Genomic DNA, 21,682 nt, shown 5'->3' with positions numbered 1-21,682 from the left:
TCCAAGAGTCCAACCATCTCTGAAAGGGTTGAAGCTCATTGGCAGGGTTGTGTGATGAAATATGTGCTGTATCTGTCCATGCAGTACCTACTTTGCTGATGGAGGATTTCAGTCAATCTGACACTTTTTAACCAGAACTAAATTAATGCAATGCAAAAACGTCTTCCCTAGCATATGGACTAATTTTTAGCAATAAGAGACTGTCTTTACCATCTGAGACAATTCTGGTGACACAGAAATATTGTCCCGGATTTCACTCTCCCTGATGAAACTGACCATATAAAATTGTCGTTTTAAAATTAGTACCCAGAATTTAAACCTTGTAAATACTGATCTCAAGTCACTTGAAAAAAGTAAGTCAGAACTATTCTGTGTCTTTTGGTTGTATAACTCCTTTACAGTTTTTAAATATTATGGCAACATATATTCTTTGTAAATATAAACTTGTGTGGCCCTCATCCTGAAAAACAAGATTCCATACAGTAAGTATGATAGCTCCATCTACCAGGGAGCAGGAGGAAAAAAGACTGTCAGCAACACAAAGTATATCTAGCTAGGCTCCTTCACATTTTCCTCAGTCTTTTTTCCCCCCTCTCTTCTGGAAGCATGGAGTCCTCTGCCTTTTGCTGCTTTTATGTCTAGTTTGGTTTCTGCATTTATCAAAAGAAAGTAGTAGAGGAAGTGGAGAGAGGAAAATGACCTTTAAAGAATTTTATGAAGAATTGTTTTGAGGCTGCATTCCCTATGAATGTTGCAGGCTCCCAGTCCACAGGTGGATGACTCCCACTCTGCTCTGCTGCCCCCCCCACCCCCCGGGGCACAGTCTGGTCTCTTCTGTGGGATATGGTTAAAATGAATGAGTTGCTGAACCTCTGATACAGCCTGAGCAGCCAGTGGACAGCGCTGGAAGGCTTAGATGCCTCCAGATCCTCAGGGTGCAGTTCTGGACTCAAACCTCTCCTCCAAGCAAGCCATTACTGGATCTTGGGTCCTGATTTCTCAGGGCATGTCTACACATGGAGTTAATCTCCATGTGTAGACAAGTCCTTAGCTGTCCCTCCTCTCATTTTCTTTGGGTAATTCTAAGGTTTTTTTTCTCAGACAAGGGTGTAACCTTCAGGCATGCCTTTTATTTATTCAGTGGGAAAGTACTATGTTCAGGGAATCCAAGCCCTCTTTATTGAGTGGAGGCATCAGCCATATTCTTTCAGGCAACTGAGTTCCGTATCTCTGTGCTGCCCCTCAGTCCTTGCTTTTACTTTTCCCTCTGTACTTTCCTACTCTCTGCTGCTCGGTCACATATATCTGTGGGCTTGCTGGTGAGCTCTCAAGGGGCCTGCTTGCTACTGTGCTTCTCTTTTAGCTGCCGTGTTTGTGTGACTGCCTTTATTGCAGCACCCTGGAGACCTCCCAGGGGTCCTTGATTCCTTTTCTACTGCCCTTTCACTTCTTGCTAACTACCTTTAAGGGCTTGTCTTCGCTACCAGGATAAGTCGACCTAAGTTACGCTATTCCAGCTACGTGAATAATGTAGCTGGAGTCGACGTAGCTTAGTTCGACTTACCCAGGTGTCTTCACTGCTCTACGTCGACGGGAGATGCTCTCGGGTTGACTTCGCTCACTCTTCTCCGAGAGCTGGAGTACTGGGGTCGACCGGAGAGTGCTCTGTAGTCGATTTAGCGGGTCTTCACCAGACCCGCTAAATTGATCTCCCAGTAGTCAAGACCAGCCCTAAGTTTATAGTTTGTCCTTTTTATCTTTTTTTTTCTTTCTCTCTCTCTTCTGTCCGTCCCCCCCCCTCCCCCCCCCCCGCCCTGTCTACAAAAAAGATGCAAGTGGACTTTCAGCTCTAGCTGTGGCTTTCAGCAGCAACGGAAGACTCGCCAGTTCCCTTAATGGTGGTGGTTACGTTTCTGGAAAGTGTGCCTAGTTAGCAAAGATCTAGTCTCTGTTTCTGACTTCCAGTTCAGCAACCCTGTCTCTTCTCATGCTTCACTCAGTGCTGACTCTACTCCTTGTTGGCTGGCTTTATCCCCCAGGTTTTTTGTTGGGGTCCAGGTAGTGCTCCTTTTCCAGAAAGAGAGATTAATTTACCCTTACATGGATCCGCTTCCTCATCAGGGCATTTTCTGCCCATGCGCTTTGAGGAGTTGTTTTTTTCCCCAGCTTACACTTTTTATGAATGGAGAAGTTCAGTTCATAACAATAAACAGTATGGTACAAGTCACTTACATTTCATTTTCAGCTATGTACTACTGATTATTTTAGCATAAACATCAGCTAATGTGCTTGCTTCACAATCCCAGCCTTCACTTTCACACTCCTCCTGAAGCCAAAATAAGTAACACTTGGGTTCCTATACTGATTGCACTATATATTTTCCTATTTAATTTAATAAAACCCTCCGTTCTTAATGTAAATGAAGTAGGTACAGAATTTTCAGTTTTCTGCAAAGTCTAGGATACCTTGCCTCAGAATTTAGGTCCAACTTGCTGGTGAGTATATAGGGCCGTTGTTTTAGATAGTCACCCTACGGTGCTGTGACCACCATCACTCCTCAGCGGTTAGATCTTTCCTTACTTTATAAGGCTGATTTTGGTTGTCACATAAAGCCTAAATTTTGTTCTCCCTGCTTATCACTTCTGCTTGCTGTATGGAATCTTGTTTTGTAGGATGGGAGAAGAGTGGGCATGCTACAAGGGAAAAATTACATACCAGTAATTGTTGTTTGTAGTCCCCCCTTTTCTCCCATCTTCACTTCCTCCCATCACTTATACTCCGTTGCTCTTTTACACACATGTATATGTCTCCTAATTCTGTTTGTTTTTAGGGTGCTTTTTAAATGATTTGAGGGAAAAGGAGTGGAACGTGGCTGTATAAATCTCCTTTGCTTTATGGTCTTTTTGACTTAGCTTCCTAGCAGGTGGCGCTCTAATGTTTTGCTCTACTGGAATCTTGTTTTGTAGGATGGGAGATGAAGAAGAGGACAACAAACAAAATTACCGGTATGTAATTTCCCTTTTCCCTTCCCTATTTGCCTGAGGTCCCCATTATGAAAAAGGAAGAACATTACGTTACAGCAGTGATAGAAGGAATACTGAACTCTTCAATAACGGACTGCTGGACAAAACAGAACCCAATCCCAAGGCTCTGATACTATGGGTATGAGCCACAGCATAAATACTTAGAGTGAGAGAATGGGTCTGATAATTAGCCATTTGTTCCACTTCTCCATTCGCTAACCCTGGTGATAGGCATTTATGCTATGCTCATATAATCCAATTCTAGCCTCAACGAGACCGTATTATCTCCATGTTTGCTTCTCTGGAAGAGAAATAGCATGGCCTGAATTCCAGACATACTCCTAACTTCCTACTGTTGAATCCCTGGGTTTTTAAATCCTTTTTCCTAGTGTGGGAATAGCTTCTCATTTCACTCTATCAAATCCCTTCATAATTTTGAATATCCCTGTCAGGTCATTTAATGCCGACATGTCTGACTGAACTGAGCTCATTGTGATGCTGGATTTTAGATGGTTGTCAATGTCAACTGTATTTGCCACACTGGATTTATATTCAGGATTCAGTTTAAAATAGCTTACAACTGTGAAGGTTTTTCAACAACCTGTGCAAGAAAGCAATCCTGCACTACCCTCTAGGACCGTGATTACCTTTCTTTTGGTTTTGCCTGCTTTGCTTGTCACTTGAATAGATGAGTAATTGGAATGCTGTAATTAAGGCTGCTTTATTGGAAGAAGCTTTTCCTGTTCTATTTTCTGACTCTGCCCTGTAGCTGTAGCATAGAGCCACATCCCAGAATCCCTTGAATGACTTTCTCTGTCCTTTTGTCAAACTACCTCTGCTGCATCACCCATGTTTACATCATTTCTCTCTGCAAACTAATTGCCATCAATCTGCCCTCACAAGTAACCCTGTTTTATTTTCCCTCTTTGGTAAACAGTCTACTGTTTTTATTAAATCTGAGGATGTTTTCCTGGGTTGGCTAGGTCTCTGTTGTTTCAGTAATACCAGTCTTAATCTTGAACACCTGTAGCTGTAAAATCAGCAGTTGAGTCATGTGTGATCCCAGTGGCATGGAGGATATTCAGGTACTGTCTCTGAGGCCTCCTTTGTTTTACCTTTGCTTGATTTCCTAATGGTGTGCAGCTCCTTCTGTCAGGAGAGAGGCTTTCCGGGAGCTCTGTTTGTTTATCGCATTCTAGTTCTGGTCCCTCCTTCTGCATGTGCAGCTGATATACTGAATAAACCTAGGCTAGTGAAGATGCTGCCCTGACATGGTATTTGCATAATGGTTAATTGATTGTGGCTAAAGCTAATTGGTCAACAGAGTGGGTTGCCAATAAACAGCAGCTGCATTCCAAAAAGTTTAATTGGATTAGAAGGTTTTATAAATGAGCTGCCAATAGGAGAAGCAAATGGGAACTGGAAGGAGAATGGTTTCTCCCTTGGTCATGCTTTTTTAAGAGGAAAAGTCTTTATAAAGAGGAAATTGAATTACAATAGAGGTTTCATGTGCCCAGATAGAAGCCAAAAGATCCCGTGTGTGTGTTCTCTTCTGCACGCTCTCCTGCTTTCCCTCCGCTACCCTTTCCTTTCCCCACGATGCTTGCTCTGCAATATGCAGGCTCGTTCTGTCCCCTCATCTAGTATTGTGCAATGGTAGAGCATTTCCGGAGATGGCTCCACTTCATCTGAAATGTATTTAAATTGATAACACCAGCAGAATATTAATCACAACAGACCAGTGTTTCTCAAACTGGGGTCACCGCTTGTGTAGGGAAAGCCCCTGGCGGGCCTGGCCAGTGGGAGCCGCGGTTGGCTGGACCTGCGGACGGGGCAGGTAAACAAACCGGCCTGGCCCGCCAGGGGCTTTCCCTACACAAGCGGCGACCCCTGTTTGAGAGAAACTGCAACAGACCTATAACTTTTTTTTAAATCCTAGAACAAAGAGTTAGGTTCATTTTAAAAAACAGTATCTGAGACAGTCTTCCCTAGGAAGCCTGATGAGTGAGTGACTGTTTTAAAAACTTGCAGACCTCATAAATGTGTCTGTTATCTTAAATCCAGGCATTACTAGCACCTAGGCAAGAAAGAGGTTGGTTGTATTAATTGGAGCTTATCTCTGCTTTAGGGTAGCCCTGTGTTGTCCTCCAGGACTCTGCCATTCCCTTTTGTTGCTTTTTGTCATTCCTGCCCCCAGCTTTCCTGCATACAATAATTGTCCTGTTACTTTAGAGAAAACTGAGTGGTGTGGGGAAATTCTGTGAATGCCCATTTTATATGATGGTCCTAAAATACTTCAATTATGATAATTTTACAGGTAGTTGGCCTCTTAAATATTGCTCCATCTCAGAGCCGATCTTCCTAAAATAATTTCAGTCTCTTCCTTCTCCCACATAAGCTTCAGCATGATCTGGTAGTCAGCACTCTTGGGTTCTTTTCTCTGGACTGTGACTGAGTTACTGACCTTCTGCAGGGTCACTTAACCTTTGTGTGTACATTGGAAATGATACTTGCTTCCCAGGTGTGTTGCGAATGTTAATATCGGTATAGATCACTTTATGAATGCTAAGTGGTATTCCTTTCCCTCTTTCTGTTTGCTCCCCACACCCTTCTTTCTCTGCGTGAGCCTACTATTTAGCAGTGAAGCCCCTCAATTAACCTGGGTTGTTGTAAAATGTCCACCTACCTGTGTCCACTCTGTACATTGCTTCCCAGATTATTTCAAAATCGCTGTGATGCACTTTTCAAGCTGTTGAACACTTGGTCCAGTGACCTCACTTAGCCATATTCTCCATATGTTTATAACTCCTGGATTGAAATAATTCTACCTGAACACCCCTGCTTTCCTCACCAGGGTGGAAGTGTATCTTGTTCTGTGAGTTTATCCAAACTCTTCAGTTTAAACTACTTCTTAAATCACATTGAAATAAATCTCTTTTGAAAAGAGGCAAATGCCACCTTTTTGGCTTTTTCATCCTTTCCAGATAGTTTTCAAACCCCATAATCAGCTAAGTGCTCCACGCTGTGAGCTCTCCAAAGCAGTAATGTTCTCATGGAAAGATCACCTTAATTTCATGTGGTCGTGTCGATTATCTGCCCATGGCTTCCTTTTAGCTAGATTTACAGTCTGACCGTTTCTGATATTGGAAATGTGTCCAGGTAGGTAACATGGTCTCTTTCTTCTAGTAATGTCAACCCATCTACTTGTAACTCCAGAAATACAATTTCATCAGATGGGAGTGCTGTCTTTTTTTTCTCCCCTGCTTATATCCCTGCAGCTTCAGGAGGGAGAAGAGCACTGTGAAACCTTTATTGCATCCAATATGAGGTTAAAGCTTTGCAACCTGTTGCAGCCTTTGTGCCATGCTTGTGAATAATAGGGGTAAAAGACACCCTTTACCACAAATAGCCTCCAAAACTTGATTCTACTTTACCAACTACAGAAGACTTAACTTCTAACAGAATTTTGTTCATTTCTCTCCCTTCTGAGGAGGTGGTATGTTTTCAGGATCTTAGTGAAGAGAAAAGCTGTGATACTTCTGGGTTCAGCTACATGCTCTGGCTAATGAATGTCTTGCAGGTGTGAAGTTAACATCTATACTTAGAGGGCGACCATATGGTTAGAGTCTAGCAATTATAAATTATTGTGCACGTTGATCAACTTTCTTCTGTATTAATCATTCATTATTTCTCAGGTTGTTTTTTTCTTTTATGATTTGTTGCCTCATTAAGAGCTCTGTTAAACTTCATTCTACTCCCAGTCTAATTAGCAGCTGAGTTTATGGACAGGATCTGTGGATGTGAAGCTGGATTCCAGCTCCTGTAGAGTCTTGGGCAGATGAGTTGTCATAGATGGCATTGCGTTCCTTTGTAATGTGGTGGCAGATTCAGTGGCATGGAATGGGGACACCATATGGAAGCTGGTACTTTCGAAAATCTCTGCATGCTAAAATGATGATGAAAGTCTCAGCTCTCTGAATCAGTCTCTGCTGATAAAGGGTTTTGTTAGGCTCAGATCCAGAGTTCAGAGATCTATTTGAGATACTGTTTTAAAAACTAAATGAAATGTGGCTCCTAAACTGGAGAGATGCCCTGGTTTCCTGTCCCCTAGGCGCTCAGGGTCACTATCCTCAATCTTCTCCCTCTTGGACTTCACCAACAAGCCATGTTGCTCTCAGTAAGGGTGTTGTCTCCATTAGCCCTTTAGTGTCAAATTGATGCTTGATATCTAATGTGCTTCTTTAGTTAGCCTTCCCCATCACCCTTGAGCCTTGTGAATTGTACTGCTACTGTATCAAGTTTCTCAAAAAGCCATAGACTGTCTACATTGACTTAGTGTAGTTCCCTAAGCAGTCCATGCCTTGCTTTTTAAAAATTGGCAGCACTTATCATAGATTATTAGGGTTGGAAGGGACCTCAGGAGATCATCTAGTCCAACCCCCTGCTCAAAGCAGGACCAATCCCCAAATGGGCTCCCTCAAGGATTGAACTCACAACTCTGGGTTTAGCAGGCCAATGCTCAAACCACTGAGCTATCCTTCCCCCCCATGGTAGTGTCCGCTAGCTGGATTGTGTTTCCTTTGCAGAGTATACCTTCAGATTTCTGAAGGGAGGCAAACAGACATCTAGAAAGAGACAAAAAGGTGGAGTGCAGGCAGAGAACAAAATATATGACACTTTTCCCCCTACTTCTATAGAAAGTTTGCAGAAAGTGGGCAAAAAGAGATTAGATTAAAAATATGGGTTTAAAATTACTGTAACTACAGCATCAGTGTACATTAATGGTGAAAACTTTCTTGGGGAACCTTAGGGATTCCTCGAATTAATAGTCTTTCATGGCTCCTGTGAATGGATCTTAGATGTTGTGCTGTGTCAGGCTTACCTGTTCAATTTTAGACGTCTGCTCTGTCCCTGCGGCTGGCATAGGCCATTGTTAGCCAGCCTGTGTTCTCTCTCCCAGGAAGATTGTTTGATTTCTATACTGAGCCCTTTGCAAGACAGTAATCATTTATGAGCTGAAGGCTGTTTCTTTATGTGAAACATTATTTCTGCTCTTCCAGGTCTCACAGAAAAAGAAGTCAACCCAGAAGGCATAAAACAGAGGATCAGAAGTCTCTTGGGGAAGTCATAGCTATGGAGACTGCCCTGGAAGAAGTCAAAATGAAGGAGGAGGTGAAAAGAGGACCAGATCTAGATGAAGAGGAGAGAAGTAAAGTGACTGAGGGGGGAGAAGGTAAGGGTCATGTTCACTGATGGGCACATTGTTCTTAAACAGAAGTGGAGCAAACTGTTTCTCCAGAAGCAGCAAAGAATCCTGTGGCACCTTATAGACTAACAGACGTTTTGCAGCATGAATAAGGTGCCACAGGATTCTTTGCTGCTTTTACAGAACCAGACTAACACGGCTACCTCTCTGATACATGTTTCTCCAGAATGCATTTTTAAATAACTTATCTAGCGTTGTTTATTCCTCCTGAAAAATCAGTGGAGTCTTTCCCTGTATTAAGTCTGTACTTTCTGAGATACACCATCATTTACAGTAGCAATTGATTTTTCCCTCTAAGAATGCAGTCCAAATAGCTTTCTTGGCAGGGCTTGGTAGTTTTGCCAAAGCTATTAGTTTTGTAAAAATATAATTACAAGAGTAATATTTTTTTAAAAATATTGCATAAAGGAATGACTCAATACACTTTTGGTCCCCTCCTGTGAGAAGGAATGTTTTGTGCATTCTCGTGGGCATTAGATTCCCCCTACCTCCTCTCCTCCTCCACAGGAGGCTGCAAATAAAGCTGATCTTTAGATGTGTGAGATCCCCAGGTGCCACAGGAGTGAGGGCAGAAATTTGACTGAGCTTCTTATTTCCTCCAAACCATCTGGTGGAGGGGAGAGATTAGACTTATCTCTGAGTGGCTGAGCTAGCACAAGTCCCTGGGATCCCTACAGAACCAGCACAGGTTCCAAACTTCGCTTCAGGAGAGGAAGTGTTGTCTAGTCTGATCAGGGAACTGGGAGTGAAGACAAGGGCTGCTTTCCCCAGCTTTGCCACTGAACCTCTAAGAGTGTTTTGGCAAGTCACTGAACCTCACTCTGGCTGCTTTTTACACATCCATTCAGTGGATGTGATATTTATTAACCTTGCAGGATTGTTGTGAGAAATGTTTTTGTAAAGTGCTTTAAAAGCCTTGGTTTAGAGGCACCATGTCAAGGAGAAAGTATATTGAAGGTTTGGGACAGTGTGTGGCCTGGCTTGCGGCTGGTGAGCGATCTGTTTCTCTCTAGGTCACGTGATATGTGTTGATGCTCACTGCTGAAGAACCAAGTCTTTTCTTAGAAATCTGTAGCTCTTCCCACTAGGGGCCCTTTCTGTTGCCACTAAAGCAGTCTGTCTCAGTGCTGTATTGATTGTGGCAGTTCATACTGCTGGTAAGCTTTTCCTTCACCTGACTTTTGAGGAACTCTAAAACACTTAACAAACATTAATGGATTCATCTTCATATAGTGTATACCCCCTTATTATTCCCAATTAAATTTGGGGGGGAAACTGAGGCAGCAGAGGTTTAAATGTCATGGTGACAATGTCACACAGGAAGTCTGTGGAAGACCTGGGACTAGATCTCAGCTTCCTGATGTAGTCCCGTGATCTGTCAACTAGACAGTGCTCCCTCCAGCTCCAAGGAACATAAGATGATGTGGAATATTGGCATATGGAGAAAGCACAGCATAGCATGAGGAGGTACTTCCTGTCACTCAATCCTGAAAATGCCAGCAGTGCATTAAACTATACACTTGGCTCATGTAACTGTTAAACTCATACTGCTTGTAATAAATGGCCTGAAAAAGCTGATGTCTCATGGGAGACTAGATATAAGTGGCAGGGACCGATCTGAGATCCTTAGACTGGAAGAGAGGAGAGAAGAATGGCTGTGTTCTAGATGAGCAGATTTTTAAATCACACACTTAGCTCTGGTGTTGAAAACTGCTAGCTTAGAAGGGACCAATGGCATTTTCAGCACCATTGCAGAAAATTTGACAAGCAGCTAGTCTGTTTTCAGTGCAGTTTCAGGGGGACACTTGCTGATAACCATTGTCAGCAATGGGTCAGTGTCTTAGGGTATGATTACGCTACCTGCCGGATCGGTGGGCAGTGATCTATACAGCGGGGATAGATTTATCGCGTCTAGTCTAGACGTGATAAATCGACCCCCAAGTGCTCTCCCGTCGACTCCTGTACTCCAGCGCTGCGAGAGGCACAGGCAGAGTTGACGGGAGCGGCAGCAGTCAACTCATCGTGGTGAAGACACCACAGTAAGTCTATCTAAGTACATAACTTAGATCGATCCCCCCACCCAGTGTAGACCAGGGCTTAGTGCAGTTTCTTAGGGCTTTTGAAAAAGTTAAATACACTTGATTTTGCCCATCTTCTTGCATGCCATGGTCTGCATTCTCATCCTCAAGCTTCATACAGATTTCAGCTAAATGATTTGATTTTCCCTTGTTTACTTTTGAAGTCTGTACAGAGTGCGGAAGAGAGCACCTGGCTGACCTGAGCAAGTAGTTGCATATATTCCTCTTCCTTTTTCCTTATCTCCTTCCCTCCCCAGCTTCCTCATTTTGCTTTAATTTTTAGTCTGGTTGTAAAGGGATTTTCCACTTATACCAGAAAGGAGGAGGAAAGCAGGTTGGGAGGGGGAGAAGGAAGAGTGGGATTCTTCAGAGATCACTGGCAGCTTTCAAGAAATAAGTCTTTCATGTTGTTGTTTTGGACTTCTTGAATATTAATAGCTGTGGTTTTAAGGGTTTCTCACCCAGAAACTTGACAGTGTTTTCTCTTTGCCTTTTATGACTAAGCTTTATGTTAGTAATTTATCATTTCAGTATCAATGCTTTCAGAATTTCCTAGCAGATTTTCTTGTGACTAGAAGTTAAGGAGAACGCCTTCCAGCTCTGCTCCTCTCTCAGAGTGAGTTAGAAAGAAGGTAATGCATGTACCAACAGGTGCTATCTGCCATGCTGTGCATGTTATCAGTGCTGCAGGGCTGGGATGTAGACTCCTGTGCTTCACAGGAGGACCCTGTCTTTTCTTGTGAAAAGAAGCAATGAGACAGCTAACTGTGAAGTAGTTATATATGTATTTTATTGTGCACCACTTTGCATTTAAAGATGACAACCACATTAATCCTATTGCATTTTGCAAACACACACACAATCACACACACAATCACACACACACACAGTAATGCTTTGGTTAGAATGCCCACAGACCAGAGGTAAGAAATTCAAGTTCATGCCAACGATTTGTTATTGCCATGTCCTCTGGTGCCTGTAATAATACATTTTTATATGTTTATAAAATAATGGATTAGACAGCCCTGCAATACCTAAACACTACAGTTCAGTCAAGAGCACAGTAGACATGTCATCTTGAATTCTTTTATTGCCAGGTAGGACATCACTGAGTGTCACTCTGTTTTCTTCCAGCATTGTTTGGGGAGGGGAGGGATAAATAAAGTTATTGGGACACAGTAGTCCTGTCGTAATGTGATGCAAAATCATGTCTTGACACCACATCAAAATGTGGTAAGGTAGTGTTGACCAGCAACGTATTTCAGGTAACTTTCTAGCATCCTTTGGGACAGTCAGCCCTGTCAGAATGAAAACTGTTCTTTATTATTATTATTATAAAAGTCAAATGTCATGCTAGCTACCACCTGCTCCATAGAGAATCAGTCTGCTGCTTCATTTGACCACACATGGCTACTGGAAGGTGCTTCCTTCCCCTAGGGTTCAGTGTGCCACTCCTGTATCACTTCTAGCTTCTGTTAGCTTGCAAGTTTGAGACCCAGCTGGGTTCCCTCACAAATAATTTGAAGGGCGTAAACATAAAGGATGGAGAGGACTGTTTTATGGTGTGGAGTCCACACCAAAAAGTAATGAAATGAAGATAAGACAGTGAAAATGAAACTATTACTAGGAAGAGACAATGAAATAGTCTCCATGACTCCTAGAGAGTCTCTCACACTGTGGGATAGTCTCCAAAGTGGACAGGTGAAAGCCCTGTCATTTGGAACACTTAAAATGATTTGGACAAAACACTAGAAATCACTTCATGGAGCAATGCAGCATTATTAGAGGGATGCAATGGAGAAAGACTTGCTAGGTTTCTCACATCTCTAATTCCTATTGTGGTTCTATGATTGCTGTGCTGCTAGATTGACGCGTCCATCTTATAGTTCCTTAAATTGTATTGTCGACAACTTAAAAAGCATTCAACTACAGCTGGGCCTGAATTGCTGCTGTTAATGTCTGTCTCCAGTCTTCTGTGCCAGTGCAGATATTTGGTCTTATAGTTGTTTCTTAGTAGCAGATGAAGTCAGTACTCTGCAGAGTTTTCAAATGTAGGTGCCTAAAGTTAGACCCCTACATAAGTAGCCTGATTTTTCAGAAGTATTGAGCATCTGCAATTTCCATTGAAATTGGCATACATTTTCTACCTGCCTCTGCCCAGCCAGCTCCCCCTCCAAAAATGAAACTACTATTGCATTTTTAAAGTTTTCATGTCTACTTGCTGTGCTATTTAGATCCATCTTCAGTGAATGAATAGCTACCCAGGGTCCCTACACTAATCCATTGTAATGAAAAGGTAGTGATTTAAAAATAAAGACCCCTTCTACATCTGTAAGTGCTTCTGATTAACAGACTTCCCCGTCAAATCTCACTCTGTTATTCCTGGATTCTGGTGTATCTTTCAGCTATACCTGTAAACTACATCTTTTGTCTTCTTAACATTTAAACTTTTAAACATAGGCCTGGATACCAGCTGCTATCAAATTAGCCCGTTTAGAAGTCAACAAAGCCAGTGAATGACTTTCATTTTGTTGCTTGGGTAGAGAATTCTCTGAGTGTATAGAGAGTAAATATGATCTGTTCTTGTGTGACTGAGGAGAAATCCAATTTGACTTTCATTCAATGTGTTTTTCTCTCTAAGGAAATTCAGTATTGCTTTCTGTGTGATACTACAAACCAGTTTATCTGAAGTGCTACTTACACAAATACAACAATAACTATTTGGGCTGGCCTTGTAGCCAGTTTTATAAATTAGTATAAATAAAACCCTCAGAACACACACTCCTGGGAAATGTCCAGATTTAGATGTCCACCTAAAAGACTTCAGCAGGGATTCTTACAGCTTCATCTTACTCTGGGTTTAATCATTTTTACAGAGTATCACATTATTCAGTGGCAGCTTATCTGATTTTCTGCAGTGAGCTAAGCCTGGCCAGTGGGTTTTGACTACTCTTTTTAATGGCAGATTCTGAGCTTTGGAGTTGGTCGGTAACCTTCATTATTAGGGTAACGTTCTCTCTCTCTCTGCTCTGGGTTCTGGTTTTCTCCCTCCCTTCCCCATCCTATTAGTAGGGAGAGTGACCTTTTGCAACAGAGTCATCCAGCCCTAGCAGCTGTAGTTGAAAAACAATCTTTTATTAAACAAATTGTGGGCTGGCATCGTCTGTGGAACATCTATTATTTACTTTCCTTTGAGTGGACTGATAACTTTATTCATGAAATGTGGGGAGGGGTGAGCACGGGGAACATAATTCACTGCAGATGCAATAAGGGAAACAGTCAAGACATCTTCCATCCTGACCCAGAGATGCTCACCAAGGCCCAGGAGGCATTTTAATCATGGCTGTTCTGGAATGCTCTGAAATCAAATTGGCCCAATCATTTTGCAGGGTTATATTGGGAGGGAAGGTGGGGAGAGAGGAGAGAAGGTCTCTGTTTTATGGGTGGTTCCCGTCTCTGTAGAAAAATATTGGGGGATCTATCTGCCCAAGAAATTTGTGCGCTGTCACCGCTTTGTAAGAGAGATGTGACAGTATGCAGATAAAATGAATGGCGGGGCCTCGGGAGGGAGAGATGAAAGCAAGCGTTGAAAATGCCCAGCACAGTAGCCACTACTGAGATGGTGTTGGTAATAGACCTGGTTCAGTGCTGTTTGATTCATGGTTTAAAGCCATCTTTCTAAGGACCTTGTGTTAGAAGTCTTTCAGTAAAGTGATTTAGGTGGCTTGGTTCGATGCTTCATTTCCCAGGGTTGTTGACTGCAATGGATATACAGTAATACTCACATACCAGCAATGCTTTTACATGGAGGGAACAGTAATTGGGGATGGTTTTGAGATGGGGCATGAAATGGGATATGGAAATCCCCCAAATACATATTGTTCTGCTCAGAGTTTGTCAAAGGCAGAACTGTCCTTCCACCTCTGGACTATGACCCTATCAAACCGGAATCCTAAAATAAAGAGGCCTACTTACACATGACTTAATTGTGGGGATTTTGGGGCCAAATGGCCATATTTTCCAGCTTAGGTTTTGTCAGGGTGCCAAGAAGTGAGTGAGATGCTCCGATGTTTAGTGCCTTGATTCATACACTTCCTTAAGTGGGAAGGATTTTCTGTCATTGGTACATTGGCTTCTGCTAACTATCACTTCCCCCAGTGAATAGTAAGGCAAACGAGAAACCATGTGAAATAGCTAGTGAGGGAAGTACGTAGAACTTGCCTTCGCTTAATCTTCTATTCCAGTGCGGTAACCCAGTCACGTTGTGTTCTAGGATCAGAATTCCAGTTAGCTTGACGTCACTATTTCTGCCTAGGCTGACGACTGGTATTGGGTAACTCACTTATGTTAATACAACATACATGTGAACCTTGAAGCTCTCAGTCCAGTTTCTGGTGGACAGGTGTCTTCTGTCCCCATTGACTTTCACATTGGCAGTCTTAGCAGGCAGGTCAAAGACTGAATAGGACACAGGCACAAAATGAGTTCTGATTTCTAGAGCCAGTCCTTTGGCGTCAGAGCTGAGGGGCAGCATGGTGTATCCTGTGTGGCCAGTGCCCATGCTGCACCTGTTCCAAAGATCATGGGGTTTCTATTGCCTGTCCTGTTAATCCAGTGCTTTTTGACCAACATTAAACTCATTTGTACACGGGGGAAGGTGAAATAAAAGAATATCCTGACATTTCAGCATGTAAAGTTGATTCTTGCCCATTTCTTTAACAGGAGACAGTAAGGTAAAGGGCCGTCCCCCAAAAGTAAAAGGTGAGAGAAAGAAGAAGCACCCTCACCATCAGCACCACCACCATCACAGTCATCACCTGCAGCCACCTCAGCCTCCTTTGCAGCAGCAGCTGCTGCCACCGCCTCCTCCACAGCCACAGCAGCAACCAGCAGAGGAAGAGGCATCAGCAGCGCAGCCACTGATTCCTGTAGCAGCACCAGCATCTGCCACGCCAGAGAAGAGCTTACCCTCTGCTCCCCTCAACATCGTCCTGCCCTCAGAGGTGCCAAGCGAGGAGGATGACTTTAAGCCCCGACCCATCATTCCCATGCTTTATGTGGTTCCACGGACCAAAAAGGTGGTCTTTGAAAAGGAGCGCATATCCTGCCAGCAGGCCTTTGAGCAGTTTGCCACACAAAAAGGCCAGGTTTGGCGGGAGCAGGTGGTCCCTTTGGAGCTCACTGTGAAGGAGGAGGAGAGCGGAGAAGCAGAAAATGCAGATGTTGCCACTGAGGTCAGTGACTTACAGGTATGTTCCAGAAGGAGGGCTCTGTAGCACCTGCTGCTGATGTAAGTAACCATTGATTATCAGGAGATCAATAAATATTGCTTCCAAGGGAAGTACTGGTGGGACAGTAGTGTGCCTCATGGGATCTGAGCTAAAATTCTGTAATGCTTTGGAGCAATGGTTCTCAACATGTACCCTTAGGGTTACACAGCGGTCTTCCAAGAGGTGTACATCACCTCATCTAGCTATTTGCCTACTTTTACAGCAGGCTAACTTATATTCCAATTGATTCATTTTATAATTATATGGTAAAAATGAGAAAGTCAGCAATTTTTCAGTAATAGTGAGCTGTGACACTTTTTTTTAAATATTTTTAAGTCTGATTTTGTAAGCAACTAGCTCTTAAGTGAGGTGGATCTTGGGGGTACATAGGACAAATCAGACTCCTGAAAGGGTACAATAGTTTGGAAAGGCTGAGAGGACTTACTTTGCTTTGGAGGACTAACTTCCAGCCATGTGGGTTCTCCCTCTTTTCCTCCCCAAATCAGACTCTGCTGTGTCTATTTGAGCTCTTAAGGACCATTCCCCACGTTATACAGTGGAACAAACACAATGTTCTGTTGTGCAGCATTGTATCTTGTTCTCTTGTATAGCTATGCAATATACTGTGCCCCACTTGTGCCTTTAGAGTGTAAGCTTTTCAGTGAGGGACTTGCAGCTTGTGCAGAGCCTCTTACACTTACAGGGACTTCCTTTGCATGTGCGATAGCTGCAAGAATTGATGTACCTAGATCCTCTGGAAAATTGATTGGTTCTATAGAACTTTACCCCAGCAAGCTTTTGATTCAGCTTTGCAATGGCCTGTTGTGTGGTGGAGAGTGGTGCGTTGAACCTAAATCTAGGAAAAGGCCATAGTGATGCTCGTTGGAAGAGGAAAATGTTTTTAAGAATTTGCTGACTCTGTCCTCTGCCCCTCCTCCCCATTTTTCAAAGAGATGCTAAGCCCTGGGATCCTGTTTGACTCAACACTGAGTCTAGTCTGAACAAGAACTATCAGTGGCACAAAAGCCGTCACCTTTCACCTTCAGCTTGCTAGGAAACTCGGCCCCCCCCCCCCCCCCCGGATGAGGCGCTTGCCACAATGAACAATGCCACAGGCCTTGTCTACACTAGAGAAACCAGTAGGTGGTATTTCAATACTTGGTTTTATGGCCAGTTATTCAGCTGCCCATTTGAGTATTTCCACATTGGCAATGTAGCACCAAGTTAAAGACCCCTACAATTTTGCTGCTGTGCTGGTTGTGGTGCCATGCCCACTAGGAATGTATCCGAGTTCCCAGCACTGCTGTCTGTCATCATGCTATATTGGGTAACATTTGCCATGCCACTGAGGACCTAGGAGGGTTGTGGGAGGGAGGGGTTAAACTCCCATAGTCTTTGGGACACTCCAGTAATTGGCTGTGGGGTATTCCAGTATTTACCTTGTTGCCGGTATTAGTTCCAAACTGTTTTTGGAACCTGTAGGCTAGCGCAAACACTCTCAAGCGTGTCCCGCACCTGTGAAGAAAGGTTTATGCTAGAGTTTAGGAAAAACTACCGCGAGGCAGCAGAGGCAGCTGCTGAGATGCAGTGGATTGTTTTTCAAGACCTCATGCTGAGTGTTGGAGACCAGAAGAATGGTACCTGGAGTCACCTGTCAACTTGGACTTTCAGAGTACATTTCTCTGATTTATTCCTGAATGAGTTTCCAATGGTGGGGAGAGATGCTTTGGGCCATGCACACGAGCACAAAGTGGTGGGACATGAATGTGCTTGTGATCTGGGATGTCCTGCAGTGACTTCAGAATTTCAGGAAGAATTCCTGGACCTCTGTGCTGAGCTCACCCGGACATTACCACACTAGAATGCTCATTTCTCCAGGCTGATGGAGGATCTCAGTGACAGCAGTGTGCAAGCTAGCTATCCCAGTCAGCTACTAGTCAGTTAGGAATCAGTTTGGGGTCCATAAGTCCACTGTAGGCACTGTTGTGACAGAGGTGAACATGACCATGTACTGCAAGAGGCATGTGATCAGTGTGCAGGACATTATAGCAAGCTTTGAACCATTATTTACTCAGTTTTACCAGTGCATTGAGGAAACACAGCTGCTAGCTCAGCAAAGCCTTAGAGTGCTTTAACAAGAAGAGGTAGCACTCCTTTTTGATGCAGGTCACGGTATAGCATTGTAGTCAGTTCATACAGATTTGTGTTGGCTGGCCTGGGAAGGTGCAAGTGATTCTCAAACTCACCCATTTTCCACAAAGACCAAAAATTAGACCTCTGTTCCCACCTCCAGTTGAATTGAAATTAGTTAAATCGCTGTCTCTAATGCTATTCTGCATATGTGCTTCCCTGCTTTATGAAAACAAATCCTCAAGGGAATGGAAGACTCAGCTATACCCTGAGGAAATGGAGGATATCAGTAGAGTCAGTGATAGATTGAAGGCCACCTTGCAAGAACTGTCTGGACAAACTTCCTTATTATCTCTCCTGCTTGTTGTGTTTTGCACAATATACCTGAAAGAGATTTAAAGATGACTGGAATATACGGTCCTAGACACTTGCATCAGGCCGTGCACATGTGGAGGCAAGAGTTACTGTTAGCAGAGTCACCAACAGGAGGGATACTTGGATCGGGGTGCTCTGTGCACCTATTCTGAAAACAGGGCAAAGGACTACATTTCATTGTCAGTATGTTGTGACCTCTGTGTTCATTTGCTGTATGAAGATAATGAGGAAGGGAATGTGTGTGCGCACAGGGGGTATGGGGGATGTTATTTTTATAGCCTCATAGATTTTAAGGACAGAAGGGACCATCATGATCATCTAGTCTAACCTCCTGCACATCGCAGACCACAGAACCTCACCCATCCATTCCTGTAATAGGCCTATAACCTCTGGCTGAGTTACTGAAGTCTTTAAGTGAAGTGAAACCTGTTATGCTAGTGATATACATTGCCTTCCCATTGCATTGCTGCATAGACAAATAAATTCTAAAATGGCCTTAATGTATATTCTGAAATGTAATAGTATATTAACTAGAGCAGATCTGATGCCCCAAGACAAACACACACAAACATCCAAACTTAGAATGTTTTGTGAGGTAAATCTGATAGGTTTTTTTCATAGTTGTATGTAATGCTGTTCACAAATGTTCTCCTTGTCTTGAGTGAAAAGTCTCTGATACAGCTGGGATCATGAGGTGGGAAGAAGGGAGCCTCCCGATAAGGGATATTTTCAGTGTTTTAAAATGCAGGATATTGGGCAGGAACAGGGAGTCCTATAGCAAGAAGTCCTGGAGGACACATCCCTTCCATAAGCCTGGAATGCCCCTCTATAAATTCCCATATCTGTGAATGGTGAGAGAATGATAGGGAATTACAGGAGAGAAATTCCTGCCTCACATACCTGTCCATGTGTGGATCACAATATCCTGGAGAAACAGAGCAAGGCCCTTGAGTCACAACTTTTTCCCTTGCAGCTGGTAAACTTTCTGCTACTCCCATCAGTTCAGCAGATATGTTGTACTTGGTCTTTGGCTTTCTGTCTTAGGTTGGGGTGGTGTTAGTTTGGTGTCATGGTCCGGGTTGGTGGACTGCTTGTCTATTGGTCACAGCTGCCAATAGTCAACCACTGTCAAAGGGCAAAATGGTGAGAAAGCCAGTAACCATAATAACCCTTCGCAGAAGCCTTGCAGTGCAACAGAACGTTGATGTCTGCCTCGCCCTTGCTTCCAGTTATTACGTACGATCAATTGTACAGTCTGTCCCAGATGGTGAGCAGATTGCCTGTTGCCCCCCAGGATTGGGCTGCTGTGTAACCCAGGAGCGTTTTTGTGATGCGGTTTTGGGAGGCGAATGGGGAGCCGGGGGTAACTTTTCAATGACAAATACAGTAACAACCTTAACCTATTACAGGCCGCCCTACCCCTGGATGATATCACCTTGAGGAGGATTCCCAAAAGGCAGCGAAGGGAAATATTCAAGAGAGTTAGCGGCAAGCCGGAGAGATACGCTGCAGCTTTATTTTCCCGTATGGTTCCCCCTGATAAGCTGAGGGAATGGCGAGGCACTGTTAGCTATCATGGGGGCAGAGGGAAACGTGCTTTGCCATGCAATACGGTGGCCCGATTAAAACACCTTTTGTATAAGCGTTTCTCAGATATAGTGTCTGCAGACTGGAGGAAGATCAGGGCTAAAATCGACAAGTTGCTGGAGCTGTGATTGGCTGCACGTGGTGCCTGCACCTCTGACTACTGTGTAGCATGGAATGCACTTCACTTTCATTCTTAATGCCATACTAAGGACAATGATGCTGCCTTTGAATCGCTAACCCCCTGTGCTGTAAATTTCAAAGCAGGCCAACTTGTGCGCTAATGTATGTGCCTTACACCAAAGAGAGCCGTCGATACTGTGATTACCAGTGCATGCTGCTGGGTGGCAAGTGGGCTGGCAGATACAATAGACTGTAAATGCTTTGGCCACAGCCTGTGTGGTTTGTGCTGGAGAAATAAAATGCTTCTGTTTTTATGCTGCTTACGTTGTGGTCTCTTTGTGCCTTTTTTTAATTTGGTTTTATTTTTTGCTGCTTGTCCTCTGTTTTGAGCGTGGCCGCGTGGTATCGCTCTGCCACTTAACCTGCCATTTCCCCCTGGCCTGGTGCATCTGGCAGGAGCTGGGAGATGATAGGGGGAGTTGGTACCGTAGAGGTGGGAGCGTAGGGGAAAAAAGGAGCGTATAATGAGGTGGGGATGATGGAGCAGTTGATGTTCACGTTCTTGTGTAGCCATGTCTACCCTGCCACAAATGCTAATGGTAGCAGCCATGTGAACCCCAAACGTGTTCTTTGATTTTAAGCTGCTTGGCAGCTAGAGTTGTAATCTGGCAATTCTAGCATTACTCTGTATGACCACTGCCAACGGGTCCTGGCTGACGAGGTCCAGCTCATCTATCCCCTCCCTACGTTTGGGTTTTCCTGCCTGTCATTTTCATCCTAGCTGATCCATCCTCCAGAGTTCCACTGCTGTCCGCAGCAAAGTTGTGGTGGTGAGTCTTTGGCTGGAGATCTGGTTCAGATCCTGTTTACTTTTTTTTTTTTTTTTTTAACACTGTATGTGGGAAACATCAGAGTGACTTCTATTTTTCTTCGCTTTCCAGTCCTTTTGTCTCAAATCCTTGCCTTTCTCCTACCATTCAGCATTTGAGTGCTTGATGCCAGTGTGGCTAGCTGCTCAGACAAGCTCATACAGACGGTGGCATTCCTGTGATGTGTTCCCAGCTGGGAAAGAGCATGCTGATTGCCTCACTGTGAGGGGATAGTGTAACGGTTTTCCTGGGACTGGGCAGTAGAACACCAAGGCATCATATTTCCGAACTCTCTTCCTCAACTTTGTAGTGGGAATATGGTTGTCAGAGCCCTGTTATCCAGGGATTTTCTCTGGGAACACTCCGGTACCATGATCATGATGGAATGGTCTTTACTGGAGGGTCTTTACTACACTGCATGAGTGGAAATCAGTGGAGAGGGGACCAAGATGTCGGCTTTAACACCTGTTCACAATTTTGAGTATAGTATTGTAAGAAAAGTGAAATATGTTTTGGATTGGACACCTTGACTCAAGCCCTAACAAATGACCCTGTGCAAGTTGTTGAATTCATTCTTGAACTTCATGGCCTGTTGTTGTTACCGTGGGACGAGACAATGACAACAACAACAACAATTGCAATCAGTTAGAGTTGAAATACTGTTCCAGAAGTCGCTTGCTCTGAAAATGACTTGTAATCAAACTCCAGGCAATGCTACGTGCATGGGTAGGTGGTTTCTTGTGGAGCTGATCCTTGAACTGCGGCATGCAGAAAGATGACCAGAGAGGCCAGTTTTGCAGTGGCTGATGCACTAGGGGACAGCAGTGAGAAACCTGCTGTAGTGGAATGGGTCTACTTGGGTGCTCAGTCAGTTGAGTTAGCATAGATTGAGACTTGTTACAAACGTTTTTAGGGTAACTATCATTGATGCCCAGCAAACAATCCATTAAAGCAATTTTTTGTG

The 21,682-nt window shown here is 43.7% G+C and overlaps 1 protein-coding gene across 2 annotated transcripts in view; it reads left to right on the top strand.

Moving 5' to 3' along the window:
* KDM4B (lysine demethylase 4B) overlaps positions 1-21,682 on the top strand; it is a 165,153-nt gene that overhangs the window by 113,058 nt on the left and 30,413 nt on the right. Inside the window, exons 10-13 of one of the 2 annotated variants that reach the window (XM_044998467.1) lie at positions 2,967-3,005; positions 8,084-8,256; positions 15,090-15,616; positions 19,552-20,147. In XM_044998467.1, coding sequence (XP_044854402.1) covers positions 2,967-3,005; positions 8,084-8,256; positions 15,090-15,616; positions 19,552-19,857 — 1,045 coding nt within the window. In that variant the 3' untranslated portion in view covers positions 19,858-20,147. Of the gene's footprint in view, positions 1-2,966; positions 3,006-8,083; positions 8,257-15,089; positions 15,617-19,551; positions 20,148-21,682 lie in introns of those variants that run through there. The other variant, XM_044998466.1, reaches the window with a different exon arrangement.

Source organism: Mauremys mutica, chromosome 24 (assembly GCF_020497125.1).
Source record: "Mauremys mutica isolate MM-2020 ecotype Southern chromosome 24, ASM2049712v1, whole genome shotgun sequence".
Classification (NCBI taxonomy): Eukaryota; Metazoa; Chordata; order Testudines; family Geoemydidae; genus Mauremys; species Mauremys mutica.
Note: the sequence above shows the minus strand (reverse complement) of the source record. Positions and strands in the feature narration are given on the sequence as shown.